The 23632-nt window shown below is 36.1% G+C and overlaps 1 protein-coding gene across 5 annotated transcripts in view; it reads right to left on the reverse strand.

The window, feature by feature from the left end:
- FGF13 (fibroblast growth factor 13) overlaps positions 1-23632 on the reverse strand; it is a 615132-nt gene that overhangs the window by 364037 nt on the left and 227463 nt on the right. The window contains exon 1 of one of the 5 annotated variants that reach the window (XM_053699236.1): positions 1842-1967. The exons of the other annotated variants lie outside the window; for them this stretch is intronic. Within the exon in view, the coding sequence (XP_053555211.1) occupies positions 1842-1869 (28 nt within the window). The 5' untranslated portion in view covers positions 1870-1967. Of the gene's footprint in view, positions 1-1841; positions 1968-23632 lie in introns of those variants that run through there. 5 annotated transcript variants of the gene reach the window in all.

Consider the following 23632-nt stretch of genomic DNA (forward strand, 5'->3'; position numbering starts at 1 on the left):
ATATATATATATGATTATTATGAAAAAATTATGTCAGTAACCATATAAACGTTACAGAAGCAATATAAAAATAAATATAAAAAGCCCCCATCCCTTTACTGTATATGGTAAATAAATAATACATAGTACCCAAATAGTTTTGCAGGAATCAAACTCTTTATTTTATAAATTAAAGTATTTTGTAAGCAGAACCTTTGAGCAAATCTGTTTTAATAACGAGACAGTTGTATTTTTATTTATAGTACAAGTGACTTTGCAAGAAAACTGACAAATAACTTGTCCAATGTGCTTACATACTAGGCAGCAGTAGAAGGTCATCAAATGACAGGTCAAGGAAGAGTCACATGTGCAGAGGTCAAAGGTGCAACGTCAAATGTATATATGTTTATTCTAAGCTGTCACAGTTTAGAAAACATTTGGATAATTTTGGGAGTAGCACACAAACAATATTATTTATCTGTAAAAATAAGTATTTCTGAATTTAAAACACACAATTGGATTAATCACACTTAATTTTTACACTTATTACTGTATTATTTAATTTTGGTAAAAAAAAATATTGCTTGATGAAAAATAATCAGTCAATCAATAAATCAATCAACACAAGAACACTCACAGATTGAACAGGAGAGCGATTTAGTATAAATTAGTATTTTGTTTAAAGCACTGAACACTACATCCAATCATCTGGCCAACATTAGAAAATGAACTTGTTTCATAGTTTTGCAATATAAGCCTATGAGAATCAGCATTCAAATGTCTCTTTTCTATACTTAAAATCTAATGCCTCACAAGCTTACAGTGACTTGACCATTGCAAATTTTGGGGTAATCCCATTTGATGTAATAAAATATGACTTTCAATTCAAAAGAAAACATTTAAAGTAAAAATAATAATACATTTATGTAGTTTTAAGGTTTTTTAATAGAAACATTTAGTAGGAGAGAGGGCTAATCCAACCATTTTTACAATTAAAACAAAACATCATATATATATATATATATATATATATATATATATATATATATATATATATTTTAAATTGGCAAAATTATAAATTTGTGCCTTGTTAAAAAAAAAGATTTTTTTGTAAAGTCAGAAATAAGGAAGAAATATCTGTTTTTTAAATTTTCTTATCTTGATAAAATGCTAATTAAATAGCTGATTTCTGTATTATCTAAGCACAATAATTACATTTTAGAAACATCATCATTTAATCAGCTCACAGTGTATCAACAACAATTATGCAATGTAAGAAAATGCTCCAGAGTTTTTCCAGACTGTTGAACAATTTTATCCTTTACTTTTTTGTCTGAATTATTAGTAAATACTAATACACGTGATGTATTTGTTTTGAAACTTGATTAGAGATGCATTGTTGAATATAAAAATTAAAATGTATTTTAGAAAAATTAATACAGTTTTTTCCATCCATCAGTCAACGCGTGCACTATTTTTTAATTTTTTTTGCATAATATTATATTATATAGTAATTCAGATGAATAAAGTCCTGCTTATCTATATACTGTGTGTATATATATATATATATATATATATATATATATCACATAATTTAACATCACACAAAATTCATAAACTCAGGGCCATAGCCTTTTTCAATCTGTTTTTAATTGGGTTTTTTTTTTGTTTGTTTTTTAAATATTCATAAACAGTGTTCAAGAGAATATTGCTTTAACTGTAACAATGCAGTAAATGATAGTTCACTCTCTTTTTCTATTAGATATACAGATTGTATTATAAAAAAGGTCCAATCCAGAATTCATTTTCAGAAACCCTAGAATAATATTTATTCAACTTATTTTAGATAAAATTTAACTCACCTACAGCCTGTTCTGTTTCCAGTGCCATTACAAAATCAAGTAAAACAGATCTGCAGAGAAGAGCTATGCGACTATGAAAACAGCAGAATGCTTAGACACTAAGGAAGTGACAGGGATACAAAATAGGTTTTCTTAACTCTCCAAGCAGCTTCACACAGCTGTTCGAAGACTTCAACACGGCTGACTTTTCTCTGGCTGGCTGAAAAAAGTTCAATTTTCATCGGATTGTATCTACATAGTTTTTGGCTGTTTAAGAGATGCTTTTTGTATTACATCATTAAGCCATTCTTTACAGTAATTATGTATTTTTTGTAAATACTTTTAATATATTTCCCTTCTATTTTCATTGGTGTGATGTAAGTTTCATGGGCAACAACCTCAATGGAATTTTAATGCCTGCAATAGTAAACTGCTTTAGTAGCAGTTTATTGTTTTGCAAATGCTTGCCTCTAACTATGTGTTTAACCTCCACAAAGGGGTTAAACACATAGTTAAAAGGACATTTAACCTTTAAATAGTCATTTAACCTCTCCATAAAATGCTTTTATAGAAATGATACACTTCAATGTATATTGTTTATTTTGCCTGATTTTGCTATAAATAATATTATAATAAAATAATAATATTATTATAAATAACATTATTTTAAATCTACCTCCTCCAGTAATGTAATTAAGCCTGCAACACAACACAACAAAGGAAATTAGGAAGGTAGATCCATTCCATCTGGCTTATCAAGAGGTGTATCCAGGAACTGCTCTTGATTTGTAAAATCTTGTAAAAAGTGCTAACTAAATTACAATGTTAAATCATTTAAAAACATATTTTTTTGCAATGCAGTGCTTAATAGCTGATATATGTTTACTGTCCCTACTATTGATTGGCTCATCGGTGGTGAAATGTACAGGAACCGCAATGCATTGTGGTTCCTAAGTGGAATTTAACTATTTATGTAACTTTAACAATAATATATAAAATTATTGTATTAGTGAACTACTATGTCCTTTTAAACATAGATAAGATTAAGGTTTTTCCCTCTTACTATATAAAACCAATACTTTGGGCTAGATGTATCAATTTGCAGACAGCCAAGGTTCACATGTTGTGAATCTGTCCACATTTTATTGCAAATTGTAGGACACATTTGTACGCCCCATAGTTAACATTGCACGAGTGAACCAATTGCTAGAGGGCAGAGCCTGTCAATCACCAAGGTGAAATAAGTCTGGGGTGATTTTCTTCCACCAACTCCAAGTTGACAAAGATTGTTTAGGAAGCAGCAGTTTAAACCGCTCTTTTATAAATATCAGTTGCAGACTTAAAGGGACAGTCTAGTATAAATTAAACTTTCATTATTCAGATAGGACTTTTAATTTTAATCAACTTTCCAATTTACTTTTATCATCAAATTTGCTTTTTTCTCTTGGTATTTTTAGTTTAAACTAAACATATGTAGGCTCATATGCTAATTTCTAAGCATTTGAGGGCTGCCTCTTATCACAGGCTTTTTAAATCTCTTTTAACACAAAGAGACAGAAAGTACACGTGGGCCATATAGATAACACTGTGTTCAGGCACAGGGGGTTATTTAACATTTAGCACAAAACAATACTAAATTTAAGACAATAGATAATAAACAGTCACAGTCATGTGATCAGGGGGCTGGAAGAAGGTTCCTAGATACAAGGTAATCACAGAGGTAAAAAGTATATTAATATATCTGTGTTGGTTATGCAAAACTGGGGAATGAGTAATAAAGGGATTATCTATCTTTTAAAACAATAACAATTTTATGGTAGACTGTCCCTTTAAAGGGACAGTGAACCCAAGTTTTTTTCTTTTGTGTTGAGCATGCAATTTTAAGGAACTTTCTAATTTACTCCTATTACTAATTTTTGATACTAATGAAGAAAATTTGACAATAGGAGTAAATAAGAAAGTTGCTTAAACTTTCATGCTCTATCTGAATCATGAAAGAAAAAATTTGGGTTCAGTGTCCCTTTAAATGAGCGAGACTGAATCCTACAGGGGCATTCGCCTCATGATAAAGAAACCCCCTTCAAGTATATGAAAAACATTAAGCCAACTTCTAAAGCAGTTAAGATCCAAAAAATTAAGTTACACAATTCCAGTTTTACAGTGGTCCAATGATACTGTTATGTAATCACCAAAGAAAAAACAATGAAATGGCATTCATGCACCAATTAAATTCATAATAACTGAATCAAATTTGATCTTTTGCTTATGCATACTAAAATTTAGCTGTTTAAAATGTAATCAATATATATATATATATGTATATATTTAAAAAATCCTAATAGGACACACAAACTTATGGTGTAAGCTGCACACAATTATTCATTTAAAAACTAATTTATTGGTCCAATGTACAAAACATTCAGTTAACAATTAAATACACATTAAAATCAGAGGACCTCTTCTAAACAGACCTAGAACAATACCAGTATTTTAAGTTTGCACTGTACTGCATAGAAACACTATAAATATGAGCACAATAACTGGCATCCAAGTAATGTGCTATTTGGCAAAACAGAACCCTACTTCATAATAACGGGTAGACCAATTGGGCTGCTAATAGGACAGTACAATGTTCATAGTCAATGTTACTGGATACACTTCTAAGAGTGTGTTTAAATCTTAGCTACCAGTCCTTGAAGGGACAGTATACACCAATTTTCATATAATTTACTATAAAGAATAATATGGACAGATACTGATCTAAAAATTCAGTATAAAACCATTTAAAAACATACTTAGAAGCTACCAGTTTAGCACTGTTCATAAGGCTATCAGGAACACCCAGGGAAAGTGTCTAAATAACAGACACTACCCCCTTCCCCTCCTCTGAATATGAAAAGACTCTTTACACAAACAGGAGCAAGCTGAAAGAGGAATACATCAGTATTATCCTAAAACTTTGGGGCTTGGTTAGGAGTCTGAAAATCAGAGCAATGTTATTTAAAAATAAGCAAAACTATGCATTAAAAAAAACAAAAACAAAACAAAACAAAAAAACGGTATAGGTTATAGAAATATGTATACAGTAGGTTATAGAAATAGATAATCTACAAAACATTTTTGCAAAGAAAAATCGAGTGTATAATGTCTCTTTGAGTTTGGGAGTTTTTAATAGAAGCCCTTAAACAGGGACAGCCTTGGTTTATAAATGTACAGTGCCAATGGGTTCAAGCTCCAAAATAACAACAGCAGATATTCACAGGTTTGCCTTGAAAGCCAAATGGCAATATGCAAACATACAGCGCCACTTTGATTCTTGAAGTCTGAAACTAAATGAACATGCTGTCTAAAGAGCACACACATCCCACAGTATCAGACCCAGACCGAATCAGAGGTCCCAACTGAGTACTAGACATAGAACATGCAGAGATGATGTGTTTTGCCCCTCCGACTATGGGCAGCATTCTTGGAAAGTTTTGTTTATCAGCTAGTTAGCTTCTATTGCCAGAGGCGTAACTAGAAACCACAGGACCCAAGTGCAAGAATCTAAGAAGGGCCCCCCCCCAAAAAAAAAATGTGTATTTGATACATATCTTTTTTTCTTTTTACATTTAACACAAAAAAAATGTGAATCAGATTACATGTCTGCAAAAGGAGGTACTCTGTGCCCACAGTCTGTGAGATGGTCTAACCCCCTATTACTGTATATAGTGACACTGTTTAACCCACCAGTACTGTATATAGTGAGTTAGTGACACAGTTTGTAATCTGCCGGTGAGATGGCTGGCCTGACCCTACCTGCCCCTGTACTTAATAGAGTGACCACAGTAGTCTGTGACATGGTCCTGCCCCCGTACTGTATATAGTGGTACTGTATAGTGACACTGTTTACCCCCCGCCCCCCATGCTGTAGTAACAAGGTCTGTAATTTGCTGTTTCCACAAACATACACACATACACATACATGCATAAATACACACACATACACACACACATACACACATACATAAACACCAATGAGTAAAAAAGAAACACTACCAACTGTAGTCAGAGACACTAGTGAGGCATCATGTCACACTCACATGATATTAATGCAGGCAGTGGCAGGTCAATATTTTTATTGGGGGAATTTTTTTTTTTTTTAAAGATGGGCCCCCACCCTCAGGGGCGTAGTCGCAGTAGCGACCTCTTCATCCCCTGTAGTTTTGCCCCTGTCTATTGCACAAACTTGTATTGTACAAAAATCAAAATAAGTATTTTTTAAAACCTTTTTAGGGCAAAAATAAATCTTATCTATAGCTCTCTATATATTTATCTATCTGTATACATTCAGCATATATATATATATATATATATATATATATATATATATATATATATGCACACACACACATTATATATCATATATATATATATATATATATATATAATAAATAATTCATAGTTTTAGTTTACACTTTAGATTTGCTTATTTTCATAATTTCCACAGCCACTACAAATTTAAAATAAAAGCTTGCTATTACCTAAGGCTGTTTCAGATATTAATAGACTCATTTTGGGAACCCTATAAGCAAACTGACCTGATTTTTATTTAATGCATAGCATGTCTACTTGGCCTGACACTAACTATAAATAACACAGGTCTCTAAATTACAAAAATAAAACTGAATATGTTTTCTAAATTTATAGAACTTTTCATATATAACTACTGTGTATATCAAAAACAAATATATTTTGAACTACATGTATCGTGGTTAAAAAAAAATCCTTCAGGTTATCTAGCTTGAAAAAAAAAACAAAAAAAAAATAATTAACTTGTCTTTTGAAAAGAGCACATTCTAGGAATTAAAACAACACAGAAGCCTTTTATTTATTTATTTACTCATTTTTATTTATTTTTTCAAATGGATGTTCTTGTACAGAGAAAAAAATCCAAACATTTTAGTTTTTATGCTTGTGAGGCATGTCACAATCCACCAGTGCACAATCAGGCCCCAAGACCCAGATTAATGTCATGATAGCTTCAAAATAAACAGCTTTAAAGGTACATGGAACCCAGAGCATGCAATTTTAAATAACTGCTTCATTCTCTTGATATCCTTTGCTGAAAAGCATATCTAAATAGGCTCAGTAGCTTCTTATTGGTGACTGCATATAGATGTCTCGTGTGATTGGCTCACCCATGTGCATTGCTATTTCTTCAACAAAGGATATCTAAAGAAAGAAGCAAATTAACATTTTAAATTGTATCCGCTATCTGAATAATGAAAGAACATTTTTGGGTTTAATGTCTTTTTAACCAAAAGTTTTATTTTAGTTTTCTTTCCCTTTAACTTCATCTCTTTAAACACATTTCAATAAACACCTAAAATCACCACAAACAGTTCCCAGGGAAGGAGGAACCAAACCAGGAAAAAGGAATTTTTAGACTACCCATTCCAGGCTTAGAAAAATGGCTCGTCAACCAGTCTCTGATAATTACTAAAATAAATAAATACCAACCACAATGCTGCCTATCTCGAGGGTAGGATGAGAAATGTTTGATGTATAATTAGGTCTATTCAGTGTAATTATTATGAGAACAAATTATCCTGACTAGTCAGATTTTCCATATTAACACAGTGGGTTGTATAAAAGTAGAATAAATGCTTTCAAGAGATTACATGTGGGATCCAAAGTCTATCAAGAAAAGCCCCCCTATGGGGAATGTACCATTTAAAAAAAAAATAATTAAAGGGATACTAACACCAATTTTTTTTCTTTCATGATTCAGATAGAGCATGCAATTTTAAGCAACTTTCTAATTTACTCCTATTATCAATTTTTCTTTGTTCTCATGTTATCTTGATTTGAAAAAGCAGTAATGAAAGGTTAGGAGCCGGCCCATTCTTAGTTCAGCACCTAGGTAGCGCTTGCTGATTGGTTTGCTACATTTAGCCACAAATCAGCAAGTGCTACCCAGGTGCTGAACAAAAAATGATCCGGCTCTAAAGCTTACAGTACTGCTTTTTTAAATCAAGATAGCATGAGAACAAAGAAAAATTGATAATAGGAGTAAATTAGAAAGGTGCTTAAAATGTCATGCTCTATCTGAATCATGAAAGAAAAAAAATTGGGTTTAGTGTCCCTTTAAACAAGAGAGCCACAAAACACTCAACAAGCTTAGGATGAAAATATAATGCTAAAGATTTTATGATGAATATTTTTATGGGCAGTGTCCATAAAAAACATATTTAGTACAATTACACAATAAATTGATTGTATTCAATGAAAAATAATTTTCTACTGGATATTGCATAAATAAATTAGTATATGCCACTGGATTTTTGTAATCATTGATACATGTATTTGATGTTGTTTGATATATTGTAATAGTTATGAAAACAAAGGTGATTATATTGTCACACCTGCTTCCAGAGTCAATAGACATAATTTATTTTTGGTATATTGGCTCTGGGTTTGTGAGTTGTGACCTTTAGATGAGCAATGTCATCTGCATATTTTAGTTGGTCCCTTTATTTGCCTTGGGACAAGTACAGTAACCTAGACAGCTGAGCATTGACATCACAAAAGGGCATAATGTACAGTCAAAAACTGAGAAATAATATTCTGTTTATACATTGGAAACGTTATTTGACCTATTTAACTTATACAGATACATATGGCATCAATATGATTTTGTTTTGTTTTTTTATTCTATTTTGTTCTTTAATCTACATTATTTCATTCAAGTATCATTGTTACCTCTTCTCTAATACAAACTTATAATTTGTTGTTCTGGTATATGTTTGATAGTTTTAATATTTTTGAAGAAAATACATAATGGATTGAGTTTGATTTCAAAATGAACCAATCCTGTTAAAGGAACATTAAACACTAAAAAAATGCTAGATAGAAAGATGCATTCAAATAAAAGATTAGTCTGAGAATGACATGTAGGTGTATTTTTTAAAGTTGCATTAGTTGTTTAAATAGTGACACAATAAGTTTAAACTTTTAGGGGCATATTTATCAAGCTCTGTATGGAGCTTGAGGCCCCTTGTTTACGGCGAGCCTTCTAAAGACCGCTGCTCCATAACTTGCCTGCTCTGGGGTGGGGGACAGAAATCAACCCGATCGAATACGATCAGGTTGATTGACACCCCCTGCTAGCGGCCGAACTGCTGATGCAATGATAAATGCTGCAATTTCAGAATAGAATTGCAGAAAAAGGGGACAACATAAATAATAAAAGCATATTGCAAAGTTGTTTTTATATACAGTTGAGCTCATAAGTTTACATACCCTGGCAGAATTTATGATTTCTTGGCCATTTTTAAGAGAATATGAAATGATAACACAAAAACGTTTCTTTCACTCATGGTTAGTGTTTGGCTAAAGCCATTTATTATCAATCAACTGTGTTTACTCTTTTTGAATCATAATGACAACAGAAACTACCCAAATGACCCTGATCAAAAGTTTACATACCCTGGTGATTTTGGCCTGATAACATGCACACAAGTTGACACAAAGGGGTTTGAATGGCTATTAAAGGTAACCATCCTCACCTGTGATCTGTTGCCTGTAATTAGTGTGTGTATTAAAGGTTCATGAGTTTCTAGACTCCTGACAGACCCTTGCATCTTTCATCCAGTGATGCACTGACGATTCTGGATTCTGAGTCATGGGGAAAGCAAAAGAATTGTTAAAGGATCTGCGGGAAAAGGTAGTTGAACTGTATAAAACAGGAAATGGATATAAAAAGATATCAAAGGAATTGAGAATGCAAATCAGCAGTGTTTAAACTCTAATAAAGAAGTGGAAAATGAGGGGTTCTGTTGAAACCAAACCACGGTCAGGTAGACCAACTAAAATTTCAGCCACAACTACCAGGAAAATTGTTCGGGATGCAAAGACAAACCCACAAATAACTTCAGGTGAAATACAGGACATGTGGTGTGGCTGTTTCAAGATGCACAATAAGGAGGCACTTGAAGAAAGATGGGCTGCATGGTCGAGTCGCCAGAAAAAAGCCATTACTACTCAAATGCCACAAAATATCCCGCTTACAATACGCCAAACAGCACAGACACAAGCCTCAAAACTTCTGGCACAAAGTCATTTAGAGCGATGAGACCAAAATTTAGCTTTTTGGCCACAACCATAAACGCTACATTTGGAGAGGAGTTAACAAGGCCTATGATGAAAGCTACACCATTCCTACTGTGAAACACGGAGGTGGATCGCTGATGTTTTGGGGATGTGTGAGCTACAAAGGCACAGGAAATTTGGTCAGAATTGATGGCAAGATGAATGCAGTATGTTATCAAACACAACCCCTCATTTTCCACTTCTTGATTAGAGTTTGGACACTGCTGATTTGCATTCTCAATTTATTGGATATTTTTTTTAATCCCTTTGCTGTTTTATACAGTTCAACTACCTTTTTCCCACAGATCCTTTGACAATTCTTTATCTTTCCCCATGACTCAGAATCCAGAAATGTCAGTGCAACACTGGATGAAAGATGCAAGGGTCTGTCAGGAGTCCAGAAACTCATTGACCTTTTATACACACACACTTATTACAAGCAAACAGATCACAGGTGAGGATGGTTACCTTTAATAGCCATTCAAACCCCTTTGTGTCAACTTGTGTGCATGTTATCAGGCCAAAATCATCAGGGTATGTATGCATTATGGCATTATGATTTAAAAAGAGTAAACACAGTTGATTGATAATAAATGGCTTCAGCCAAACACTAACCATGAGTGAAAGAAAAGTTTTTGTGTTATCATTCATATTCTCTGAAAAATGGCCAAGAAATCATAAATTCTGCCAGGGTATGTAAACTTATGAGCACAACTGTATACAGTTTATAATTTTATATTACTATCTCAAAGTGTTTTCCTGGTCACAAAAAAAAACTCGGTAAAATGTAGTCACATAATTCCTAGTTATGAAACATATATGCTTTCCGAATAAAATAAAAAAACAGAATCATTAAAAATCATAAAAATAGCATAGTGACACAAATGTTAGTCATAATTTTAGTTTGAGTTGTAATTATTTAAACATGAGTAAGTTGCAGAACATTTCTTTTTTTTTTCTTCAAAATCAAAAGCAACCAAAACCTTTTTTTTTAAATCTGAAAAGCAGATTTAAAAAAAGTTTTTTGGTTGCTTTTGATTTTGAAAAAAAAAAAAGAAATGTTCTGCTACTTACCTCATGTTTAAATAATCACAACTCAAACTAAAATTATGACTAACATTTGTGTCACTATGCTATTTTTATGATTTTTAATGATTCTTTTTTTTTATTTTATTCGGAAAGCATATATGTTTCATAACTAGGAAATATGTGACTACATTTTACTATGAAACATGAGAGTTTTTATTCAGTCTATTTTATTTTGTGGATCAGTTTGAGAAGGTTATACAAGGTAATGTAAGGTATAACTGTTTAATCATCCAAAGCTGCACCCTGCATCCGCAGCTTGATAAATGGAGTCAAGACTTAAACTGAAACTAAGAACTGCTATGTAAGATTTATTTTTAAATAGACCATATATCATATATATTTAAAAAAAAAATCTTATTTTTTTTGTGACCGGGAAAAATAATTTTTGTAAAGTAAATAGTTAATGTAATTGGGCATAAGAGGTTATTATTACAAATGTATATTTTTATTTTCTCACAAATAGAGGATTTCTATGTAGATGTAAATATTTACCAGGAAATAAATATGTTTACTTACAGTTTGGTTATCTTCAGTCATTGTTTATTTTCTTTTACCTCCATGGAAAGATTTAGCAATGAGTGAATAACTAAGGCTCATGATCAATTCCATAGGTTTTGAATTCACTTTTATTACATACACATTTATGAATGAACCAAACAGGGGACATTATTGGTGACAGAAACTCATATGAATTACTTATTAAAATTATGTTATCCAAATATTCTCATATACAGTCAGGGCAATTATTTGGAACCAACATGATGTACTTTTCAAATATATGTGACAGTTCTGGTTTGTTTTTCTACATTTATGATACCCCCAGACTAATTCATGTAATATGCTTAAAAAAAATGAAATGTGGGCTCTTTTTTACCATCTGCCGAATTCTGGCCAGATTATGAGTAAGTAAAAGCGTTCACTAGAGCGTAATTTAATTTAACGTGCTTCGTGATAGTTTGACTTTAGAGCTCTGGTTAACTGTTATGCAAGACTAAAAATGTGCACAAAACACAGCAAAAATACATTTCAATGTACAGTTACACAAAAACACAGTCTAATAATTACTTTTTAAAACAATATTACAATAAAAAGTTATAAGTGCTCAAAGATATGAGGTCTCAGGTGTTAGCAATAAAAAGGGCTTTAACATAGAGATACATATAAATTTATGTGTATGTATGTATGTTTATATGTGTGTACAGATGTATTTATATGTATATATGTATTTACAGACATATTTACACATATAAAAACATATATATATATATATATATATATATATATATATATATATATATATATATATATATATATATATGCATTGGACCCCTTTGCAGTCAAGTAGCTGAAAACATAAAAAATCAAATTTATGCAATATTTATATTTAATAAAGTGTTTAACTGTGTATTTACTGTAAGTATTTCACATTCCAATGTTCTTCATATAGGGGTAAATGTTCTAATTATTTTAAAATAGATATTCCTATACATATATATATCTATATATATATATATATATATATATATATATATATAATGTAGCAAAAAAGCACTCACTGAACAGTTCCAACTGTGACAAAAAGTTTTAATTCAAACTAGTGACGTTTCGGGACAGCAACAGTCCCTTCCTCTGACTGTTGCTGTCCCGAAACGTCACTAGTTTGAATTAAAACTTTTTGTCACAGTTGGAACTGTTAAGTGAGTGCTTTTTTGCTACATTCTATTATTAACCTTATAGCACCCTGACAAGCTGCAAAAGTTGGTGAGAGTGCACTTACACCACTGTTTGGAATATATATATATATATATATATATATATATATATATATATATATATATATATATATATATATAGATAGATAGATATATAGATAGATAGATAGATAGATAGATAGATAGAGAAAAATCATATATATACAGTGAGGGAAAAAGTATTTGATCCCCTACTGATTTTGTTCATTTACTCACTGAAATGATCAGTCTATAATTTTAGGTAATAGATTTATTTGAACAGTGAGAGACAGAATAACAACAAGAAGAATCTGCCTGCGTTTTCTATGATCTTAGCAGAAGTAACTAAGATCCACTGGCTGTTCTCGCACATTCTGAGGAGTGGGGTAACTTCAGAAAGGGAATAGCATGCGGGGTCCCCTGCAGATGAGGTATGTGCAGTAGAATATTTTTCTAAGGAATGGAATTGACTAAGAAAATACTGCTGATACCGATGTAATGTAAGTACAGCCTTAAATGCAGTAGCGACTGGTATCAGGCTGATGAATGTATGTGCAATAAGTAATTTTCTAAGGAATGGAATTTGACTAAGAAAATACTGTTAATACTGAAGTAATGTATGAGCCTTAACTGCAGTAGAAGCGACTGGTAGCAGGCTTATTAATAACACTACCTAACTTTTAAAATGTATGTTTAAAACGTTTACTGGCATGTTATTCGTTTTTGTGAGGTACTTTGGTGATAAATCTTTTGGGGCATGATTTTTTCCACATGGCTGTCGTATATTTCTGCATAGAAACAGTTAACTGAGGTTTCCCACTGTTGTAATATGAGTGGGAGGAGCCTATTTTAGCGCTTTTTTGCGCAGTAAAAATTCAGTCACAGTCTTCCTGCTTCTTCCTCCTTAATCCAGGACGTCTCTAGAGAGCTCAGGGGTCTTCAAAATTAATTTTGAGGGAGGTAATCAGTCACAGCAGACCTGTGACAGTGTGTTTGACTGTGATAAAAACGTTAATTGTTAAATTGATTATCCGTTTTGGGTATTAAGGGGTTAATAATCCATTTGCTAGTGGGTGCAATGCTTTGCTAACTTAATACATTTACTGTGGAAATTTGGTTGCTATAACTGATTTGGTTCATTGTTATTTCAACTGTGACAATTTTTTGTGCTTCTTAAAGGCGCAGTAGCGTTGTTTATATTGCTTGTAAACTTATTTGAAAGGATTTTCCAAGCTTGCTTGTCTCATTGCTAGTCTGTTTAAACATGTCTGACACAGATGAATCTGTTTGTTCACTATGTTTGAAGGCCAATGTGGAGCCCCATAGAAATATGTGTACTAAGTGTATTGATGTCACTTTGAATAAAAGTCAATCTTTATCTGTAAAGAAATTATCACCAGACAACGAGGGGGAAGTTATGCCGACTAACTCTCCTCACGTGTCAGTACCTTCGCCTCCCGCTCAGGAGGCGCGTGATATTGTGGCGCCAAGTACATCAGAGAGGCCCATACAAATCACTTTGCAAGACATGGCTACTGTTATGACAGAGGTATTATCTAAATTGCCAGAATTAAGAGGCAAGCGCGATAGCTCTGGGTTAAGGACAGAGCGCGCTGATGATGTGAGAGCCATGTCCGATACTGCGTCACAATTTGCAGAACATGAGGACGGAGAGCTTCATTCTGTGGGTGACGGATCTGATCCAGGGAGACCGGATTCAGAGATTTCTAATTTTAAATTTAAGCTTGAGAACCTCCGTGTATTGCTAGGGGAGGTATTAGCGGCTCTGAATGATTGTAACACGGTTACAATTCCAGAGAAAATATGTAGGCTGGATAGATACTTTGCGGTCCCGGTGTGTACTGACGTTTTTCCTATACCTAAAAGGCTTACAGAGATTATTAGCAAGGAGTGGGATATACCCAGTGTGCCCTTTTCCCCTCCTCCGATATTTAGGAAAATGTTTCCAATAGACGCCACCACACGAGACTTATGGCAGACGGTCCCTAAGGTGGAGGGAGCAGTTTCTACTTTAGCTAAACGTACCACTATCCCGGTGGAGGATAGTTGTGCTTTTTCGGATCCAATGGATAAAAAATTAGAAGGTTACCTTAAGAAAATGTTTGTTCAACAAGGTTTTATCTTACAGCCCCTTGCATGCATTCTGACATTACTGGAGGTAAGGGTCATACTCTTCCTCAGGACAGGGCCAAATCACAGGCCAAACAGTCTAATTTTCGTGCCTTTCGTAACTTCAAGGCAGGAGCAGCATCAACTTCCTCCGCTCCAAAACAGGAAGGAACTGTTGCTTGTTACAGACAGGGCTGGAAAGCTAACCAGTCCTGGAACAAGGGCAAGCAGGCCAGAAAACCTACTTCTGCCCCTAAGACAGCATGAAGAGAGGGCCCCCTATCCGGAAACGGATCTAGTGGGGGGCAGACTTTCTCTCTTCGCCCAGGCTTGGGCAAGAGATGTCCAGGATCCCTGGGCGTTGGAGATCATATCTCAGGGATATCTTCTGGACTTCAAAGCTTCTCCTCCACAAGGGAGATTTCATCTTTCAAGGTTATCAGCAAACCAAATAAAGAAAGAGGCATTTCTACGCTGTGTACAAGACCTCTTAGTAATGGGGGTGATCCACCCAGTTCCGCAGACGGAACAAGGGCAAGGTTTTTACTCAAATCTGTTTGTGGTTCCCAAGAAAGAGGGAACCTTCAGACCAATCTTGGACCTAAAAATCTTAAACAAATTCCTAAGAGTTCCATCATTCAAAATGGAAACTATTCGAACCATCCTACCCATGATCCAAGAGGGTCAATACATGACCACAGTAGACTTAAAGGATGCCTACCTTCATATACCGATTCACAAAGATCATTATCGGTACCTAAGATTTGCCTTTCTAGACAGGCATTACCAGTTTGTAGCTCTTCCCTTCGGGTTAGCTACGGCCCTGAGAATTTTTACAAAGGTTCTGGGCTCACTTCTAGCGGTGCTAAGACCGCGAGGCATAGCGGTGGCTCCGTACCTAGACGACATTCTGATACAAGCGTCAAGTTTTCAAATTGCCAAGTCTCATACAGAGATAGTTCTGGCATTTCTGAGGTCGCATGGGTGGAAGGTGAACGTGGAAAAGAGTTCTCTATTACCACTCACAAGAGTTCCCTTTCTGGGGACTCTTATAGATTCTATAGAGATGAAGATTTACCTGACGGAGTCCAGGTTATCAAAGCTTCTGAATGCTTGCCGTGTCCTTCATTCCATTCCACGCCCGTCAGTAGCTCAGTGCATGGAAGTAATCGGCTTAATGGTAGCGGCAATGGACATAGTACCATTTGCGCGCCTGCATCTCAGACCTCTGCAATTATGCATGCTAAGTCAGTGGAATGGGGATTACTCAGATTTGTCCCCTCTACTAAATCTGGATCAAGAGACCAGAGATTCTCTTCTCTGGTGGCTTTCTCGGGTCCATCTGTCCAAGGGGATGACCTTTCGCAGGCCAGATTGGACAATTGTAACAACAGATGCCAGCCTTCTAGGTTGGGGCGCAGTCTGGAACTCCCTGAAGGCTCAGGGATTATGGACTCAGGAGGAGAAACTCCTTCCAATAAATATTCTGGAGTTGAGAGCAATATTCAATGCTCTTCTAGCTTGGCCTCAGTTAGCAACACTGAGGTTCATCAGATTTCAGTCGGACAACATCACGACTGTGGCCTACATCAACCATCAAGGGGGAACCAGGAGTTCCCTAGCGATGTTGGAAGTCTCAAAGATAATTCGCTGGGCAGAGTCTCACTCTTGCCACCTGTCAGCGATCTACATCCCAGGCGTGGAGAACTGGGAGGCGGACTTTCTAAGTTGACAGACTTTTCATCCGGGGGAGTGGGAACTTCATCCGGAGGTCTTCGCTCAACTGATTCATCGTTGGGGCAAACCAGAACTGGATCTCATGGTGTCTCGCCAGTAGGCCAAGCTTCCTTGTTACGGATCCAGGTCCAGGGACCCGGGAGCGATGCTGATAGATGCTCTGGCAGCCCCTTGGGTTTTCAACATGGCTTATGTGTTTCCACCATTTCCGCTGCTACCTCGACTGATTGCCAAGATCAAACAGGAGAGAGCATCAGTGATTCTGATAGCGCCTGCGTGGCCACGCAGGACCTATTATGCAGACCTAGTGGACATGTCGTCCTGTCCACCATGGTCTCTGCCTCTGAGGCAGGACCTTCTAATACAAGGTCCTTTCAAGCATCCAAATCTAATTTCTCTGAGGCTGACTGCATGGAGATTGAACGCTTGATCCTATCAAAGCGTGGCTTCTCGGAGTCAGTTATTGATACCTTAATACAGGCACGGAAGCCTGTTACCAGAAAAATTTACCATAAGATATGGCGTAAATATTTATATTGGTGCGAATCCAAGAGTTACTCATGGAGTAAGGTTAGGATTCCTAGGATATTGTCCTTTCTACAAGAGGGTTTAGAAAAGGGCTTATCTGCTAGTTCGTTAAAGGGACAGATTTCTGCTCTGTCTATTCTCTTACACAAACGGTTGGCAGAAGTTCCAGACGTCCAGGCTTTTTGTCAGGCTTTGGCTAGGATTAAGCCTGTGTTTAAGACTGTTTCTCCTGCGTGGAGCTTGGTTCTTAAAGTTCTTCAAGGGGTTTCGTTTGAACCCCTTCATTCCATTGATATTAAGCTTTTATCTTGGAAAGTTCTGTTTTTGATGGCTATTTCCTCGGCTCGAAGAGTCTCTGAGTTATCTGCCTTACATTGTGATTCTCCTTATCTGATTTTCCATTCAGACAAGGTAGTTCTGCGTACTAAACCTGGGTTTTTACCTAAGGTAGTTTCTAACAGGAATATCAATCAGGAGATTGTTGTTCCATCATTATGTCCTAATCCTTCTTCAAAGAAGGAACGACTTTTGCATAATCTGGACGTAGTCCGTGCCCTGAAGTTCTATTTACAGGCAACTAAAGATTTTCGTCAAACTTCTTCCCTGTTTGTCGTGTACTCTGGACAGAGGAGAGGTCAAAAAGCTTCGGCAACCTCTCTCTCCTTTTGGCTTCGGAGCATAATACGTTTAGCCTATGAGACTGCTGGACAGCAGCCCCCTGAAAGAATTACAGCTCATTTCACTAGAGCTGTGGCTTCCACCTGGGCCTTTAAGAATGAGGCCTCTGTTGAACAGATTTGCAAGGCTGCAACTTGGTCTTCGCTTCACACTTTTTCAAAATTTTACAAATTTGACACTTTTGCTTCTTCGGAGGCTGTTTTTGGGAGAAAGGTTCTATAGGCAGTAGTTCCTTCCATTTAAGTTCCTGCCTTGTCCCTCCCATCATCCGTGTACTTTAGCTTTGGTATTGGTATCCCATAAGTAATGGATGATCCGTGGACTGAATACACTTAACAAGAGAAAACATAATTTATGCTTACCTGATAAATTTATTTCTCTTGTAGTGTATTCAGTCCACGGCCCGCCCTGTCTTTTTTAAGGCAGATCTAAATTTTAATTAAAACTCCAGTCACCACTGCTCCCTATGGTTTCTCCTTTCTTGTCTTGTTTCAGTCGAATGACTGGATATGACATGTGAGGGGAGGAGCTATATAGCAGCTCTGCTTTGGGTGATCCTCTTGCAACTTCCTGTTGGGAAGGGAATATATCCCATAAGTAATGGATGATCCGTGGACTGAATACACTACAAGAGAAATAAATTTATCAGGTAAGCATAAATTATGTTTTTATTCAAAACATGTAGTTAAAAAACAGGGACTTTGGTATCTGACGCATGAAAAAAGCCGAAGTCGATCGCAGTTAGCGCGCGAGGGGGAGTAATAATTCGAGCTCCACTCATAAACACGATCGCGAGATTGCAGTGTTCTTTACACTCAAATCCTTATTACAAATTTTTTTGGTATAATTCACGGTAATTTACACTCCCCATATTTTCTATGGGTAGCGTAGAGCGGTAATGTGTGGCGTAATATGTGGTCGTATTACAAGTTGAATCACATTTACCATTCAAACATTTTACGTGACCTGAAAGGTCACATAAAGAGTTTGTCCAGAGGAAACAGTTTAACTAAATTACACTAAAAACCCCAGAACCACCCCCCCCCCACATAGCAAACTTCCTCTTTATACTATTAACCCTTAAACCACCTTGTCTAAAAAGTGCCCTTGCACTTAGCTCTTTTGCTGCCCCGAGAAAAAAAAATAACCCTACTCTAAAAAACTAACACTAAACCGCAAGATGGTATGATTCCCGGCAGAGGCCCTTCTTCATCCATCTTCTTATCTTCACCCCGGTGGTGGTCTTTATTCATCTTGAATGATTTGCATGTTAAAATTAAAATCAGCCAATAGAATTTAAACCTTTTTATTTTGGCTGATTTGAATTTGAAAATGCAAATCAGCCAATAGGAATGCAAGGGTACCCCTTTATAAATAGGGTATCTCGCATTCAAAATTCAGTGTGCAGCTGATGACCACATGAAGAGGACCTCAGTTTTAAAGATGTGAAGAAGACCACTGCCATAACCAAGATGAAGATAAGAAGAAGGATGAAGAAGGACCACCATCGGGAAGAAGATGGAGCGTGAGTACCATCATGGGGTTTAGTGTTAGGTGGGTAGTGTTAGATGGGGTTTTTTAGGGTATTTTTTTTTAAGATTAGGGATTTTTTTTAATCTGGGCAGCAAAAGAGCTAAATTACTTTGGGTGGGTTTTCTATTTTGTTGTTTTGGAATAGGCGTAAAACTCTATTATTATTTTGGTTCCTTTAGGGTTTGCTATTTTTTGTAATTTTAGTTTTTTTTTTTTTTAGTAATGATAGGTTTGTTTGTTATTTAAAGTAATGTAATTTTTTTTGTTAATTGTTTTTTTTTTTTTTAAAAGTAATATTATTTTTTTTATTTTCTAAGGCCTAGATTTGGAGTTTGGCGGTAAAAGGGCTGTTAACGCTCCGCGGGCTTTTTTCTGGCCGCACCATAAATTTAACTCTGGTATCGAGAGTTTAAACAAATGCTGCGTTAGGCTCCAAAAAAGGAGCGTAGAGCATTTTTACCGCAAATGCAACTCTCGATACAAGAGTTGCTTACGGACGCGGCCGGCCTCAAAAACGTGCTCGTGCACGATTCTCCTATAGGAAACAATGGGGCTGTTTGAGCTGAAAAAAAAACCTAACACCTGCAAAAAAGCAGCGTTCAGCTCCTAACGCAGCCCCATTGTTTCCTATGGGGAAACACTTCCTACGTCTGCACCTAACACTCTAACATGTACCCTGAGTCTAAACACCCCTAGCCTTACACTTATTAACCACTAATCTGCCGCCCCCGCTATCGCTGACCCCTGCATATTTTTTTTAACCCCTAATCTGCCGCTCCGTAAACCGCCGCAACCTACGTTATCCCTATGTACCCCTAATCTGCTGCCCTAACATCGCCGACCCCTATATTATATTTATTAACCCCTAATCTGCCCCCCTCAACGTCGCCGACACCTGCCTACACTTATTAACTCCTAATCTGCCGAGCGGACCTGAGCGCTACTATAATAAAGTTATTAACCCCTAATCCGCCTCACTCCCGCCTCAATAACCCTATAATAAATAGTATTAACCCCTAATCTGCCCTCCCTAACATCGCCGACACCTAACTTCAATTATTAACGCCTAATCTGCCGACCGAATCTCGCCGCTATTCTAATAAATGGATTAACCCCTAACGCTAAATTGGAACAGCCAATAGAATGCGAGCTCAATCTGATTGGCTGATTGGATCAGCCAATCGGATTGAACTTGATTCTGATTGGCTGATTCCATCAGCCAATCAGAAAATTCCTACCTTAATTCCGATTGGCTGATAGAATCCTATCAGCCAATCGGAATTCGAGGGACGCCATCTTGGATGACGTCCCTTAAAGGAACCGTCATTAGTCGGGAGACAACGGAAGAAGAGGATGGATCCGCGTCGCCTGCTTCAAGATGGACCCGCTCCGCACCGGATGGAAGAAGATTGAAGATGCCGCTTGGAGAAGATGTTTGCCGGTCCGGATGTCCTCTTCTTGCCGGATAGGAGGAAGACTTTGGAGCCTCTTCTGGACCTCTTCAGCACCGGATGATGGATCGCCAACCCCCGCTTGGGTTGGATGAAGATGTTGGAGCCAGGACGGATCGGTGAACCTGGTATGGTGAAGACAAAGTAGGAAGATCTTCAGGGGCTTAGTGTTAGGTTTATTTAAGGGGGGTTTGGGTTAGATTAGGGGTATGTGGGTGGTGGGTTGTAATGTTGGGGGGGGTATTGTATTTATTCTTTTACAGGCAAAAGAGCTGAAATTCTTGGGGCATGCCCCGCAAAGGGCCCTGTTCAGGGCTGGTAAGGTAAAAGAGCTTGTAACTTTTTTAATTTAGAATAGGGTAGGGAATTTTTTATTTTGGGGGGCTTTGTTATTTTATTAGGGGGCTTAGAGTAGGTGTAATTAGTTTAAAATTGTTGTAATATTTTTCTTATGTTTGTAAATATTTTTTTATTTTTTGTAACTTAGTTCTTTTTTATTTTTTGTACTTTAGCTAGTTTATTTAATTGTATTTATTTGTAGCAATTGTGTTTAATTAATTTATTGATAGTGTAGTGTTAGGTTAATTGTAGGTAATTGTAGGTAGTTTATTTAATTATTTTATTGATAGGGTAGTGTTAGGTTTAATTATATCTTAGGTTAGGATTTATTTTACAGGTAAATTTGTTATTATTTTAACTAGGTAGCTATTAAATAGTTCTTAACTATTTAATAGCTATTGTACCTAGTTAAAATAAATACCAAGTTGCCTGTAAAATAAATATTAATCCTAAAATAGCTATAATATAATTATAATTTATATTGTAGCTATATTAGGATTTATTTTACAGGTAAGTATTTAGCTTTAAATAGGAATAATTTATTTAATAAGAGTTAATTAATTTCGTTAGATGTAAATTATATTTAACTTAGGGGGGTGTTAGTATTAGAGTTAGACTTAGCTTTAGGGGTTAATACATTTATTAGAATAGCGGTGAGCTCCGGTCGGCAGATTAGGGGTTAATAATTGAAGTTAGGTGTCAGCAATGTTAGGGAGGGCAGATTAGGGGGTTAATACTATTTATGATAGGGTTAGTGAGGCGCTTTAGGGGTTAATAACTTTATTATAGTAGCGCTCAGGTCCGCTCGGCAGATTAGGGGTTAATAAGTGTAGGCAGGTGTCGGCGACGTTGAGGGGGGCAGATTAGGGGTTAATAAATATAATATAGGGGTCGGCGGTGTTAGGGGTAGCAGATTAGGGGTACATAGGGATAACGTAGGTGGCGGCGCTTTGCGGTCGGAAGATTAGGGGTTAATTATTTTAAGTAGCTGGCGGCGATGTTGTGGGGGGCAGGTTAGGGGTTAATAAATGTAATACAGGGGTCGGCGGGGTTAGGGGCAGCAGATTAGGGGTACATAAGTATAACGTAGGTGGCGGTCGGCAGATTAGGGGTTAAAAATTTTAATCGAGTGGCGGCGATGTGGGGGGAGCTCGGTTTAGGGGTACATAGGTAGTTTATGGGTGTTAGTGTACTTTAGGGTACAGTAGTTAAGAGCTTTATAAACCGGCGTTAGCCAGAAAGCTCTTAACTCCTGCTATTTTCAGGCGGCTGGAGTTTTGTCGTTAGAGCTCTAACGCTCACTTCAGAAACGACTCTAAATACCGGCGTTAGAAAGATCCCATTGAAAATATAGGATACGCAAATGGCGTAGGGGGATCTGCGGTATGGAAAAGTCGCGGCTGAAAAGTGAGCGTTAGACCCTTTAATCACTGACTCCAAATACCAGCGGGCGGCCAAAACCAGCGTTAGGAGCCTCTAACGCTGGTTTTGACGGCTACCGCCGAACTCCAAATCTAGGCCATAGTATGGTAGGTTTTTTAATTTAATTCTAATGGTAGTTTTCTTTTTTTAAAGATAAAATTAGATATTTTTTACTTTCCCAGGTGAGTTGTTTTTTTTTTTTAAAGGTAGTTAGGTTTTTTTGGTAAAGGTTATTTTGGGTTAAGTTAGGGGGTGTTAGGTTAGGGGGGTTAAATGTTAGTGGGTTATTTTGGGGGCTGGCAGTTTAGGGGTTAATAGTGTAGTGTTTTTACTTTGCATTGGGGGTCTGGCGGGTTTATTGGATAATAGTGGAGTGTTTTACTTTGCGTTGGGGGGCTGGCGGTTTCGGGGTTAAAGGGACAGTAAAGCCCCAAAAAATGTTGTTGAACATGTAACTCTTTACAATCACACATATCAGAACGGATGTTTTTGAGGAACTATTTATAATAGGGCAATAGCTAGAAATCGTCTGACTGTGTTAAATCACTACAGTACGCAGATAGGAGGTCACCTTCGATCGCATAGATTGAGCTGTATGCTAATTGTATAACCCTATGAATGCACACTTACTCTCTCCCTTTGGTCCTCATAGCCCTATTTCTTTTAATCAAGATGGATACCAGAGTATGATTAGAGAGTTGCATGTGGTATACTTCACTCTTATCTGAGTCCCCAGCTATTATTTTAAAATTGTTTGTGTTGCATATATGTAAATAAAGTGTTATTTAATTTATTATTTATTTAGAAAGTGATAACTAGTCCAACGTGTTCAAGTGTTTTTCAAGGAATTACAAAATGTACTGCTAACTGCATTAGAGTGTTCATAAAAGACATTATTTAAACGGATTTGATTCAATTACATTTTTTGAAGAATATACTGTACTTCTTTTTTTTTAAGCAGAAAGCATTTATTAGCATTATTTAGAAAGCACTATTGCTGTCTGAAGAATAAAACAAAAAGACATATATTATTTCTGCCAAT

The sequence above is a fragment of the Bombina bombina genome, chromosome 1 (assembly GCF_027579735.1).
Source record: "Bombina bombina isolate aBomBom1 chromosome 1, aBomBom1.pri, whole genome shotgun sequence".
Classification (NCBI taxonomy): Eukaryota; Metazoa; Chordata; class Amphibia; order Anura; family Bombinatoridae; genus Bombina; species Bombina bombina.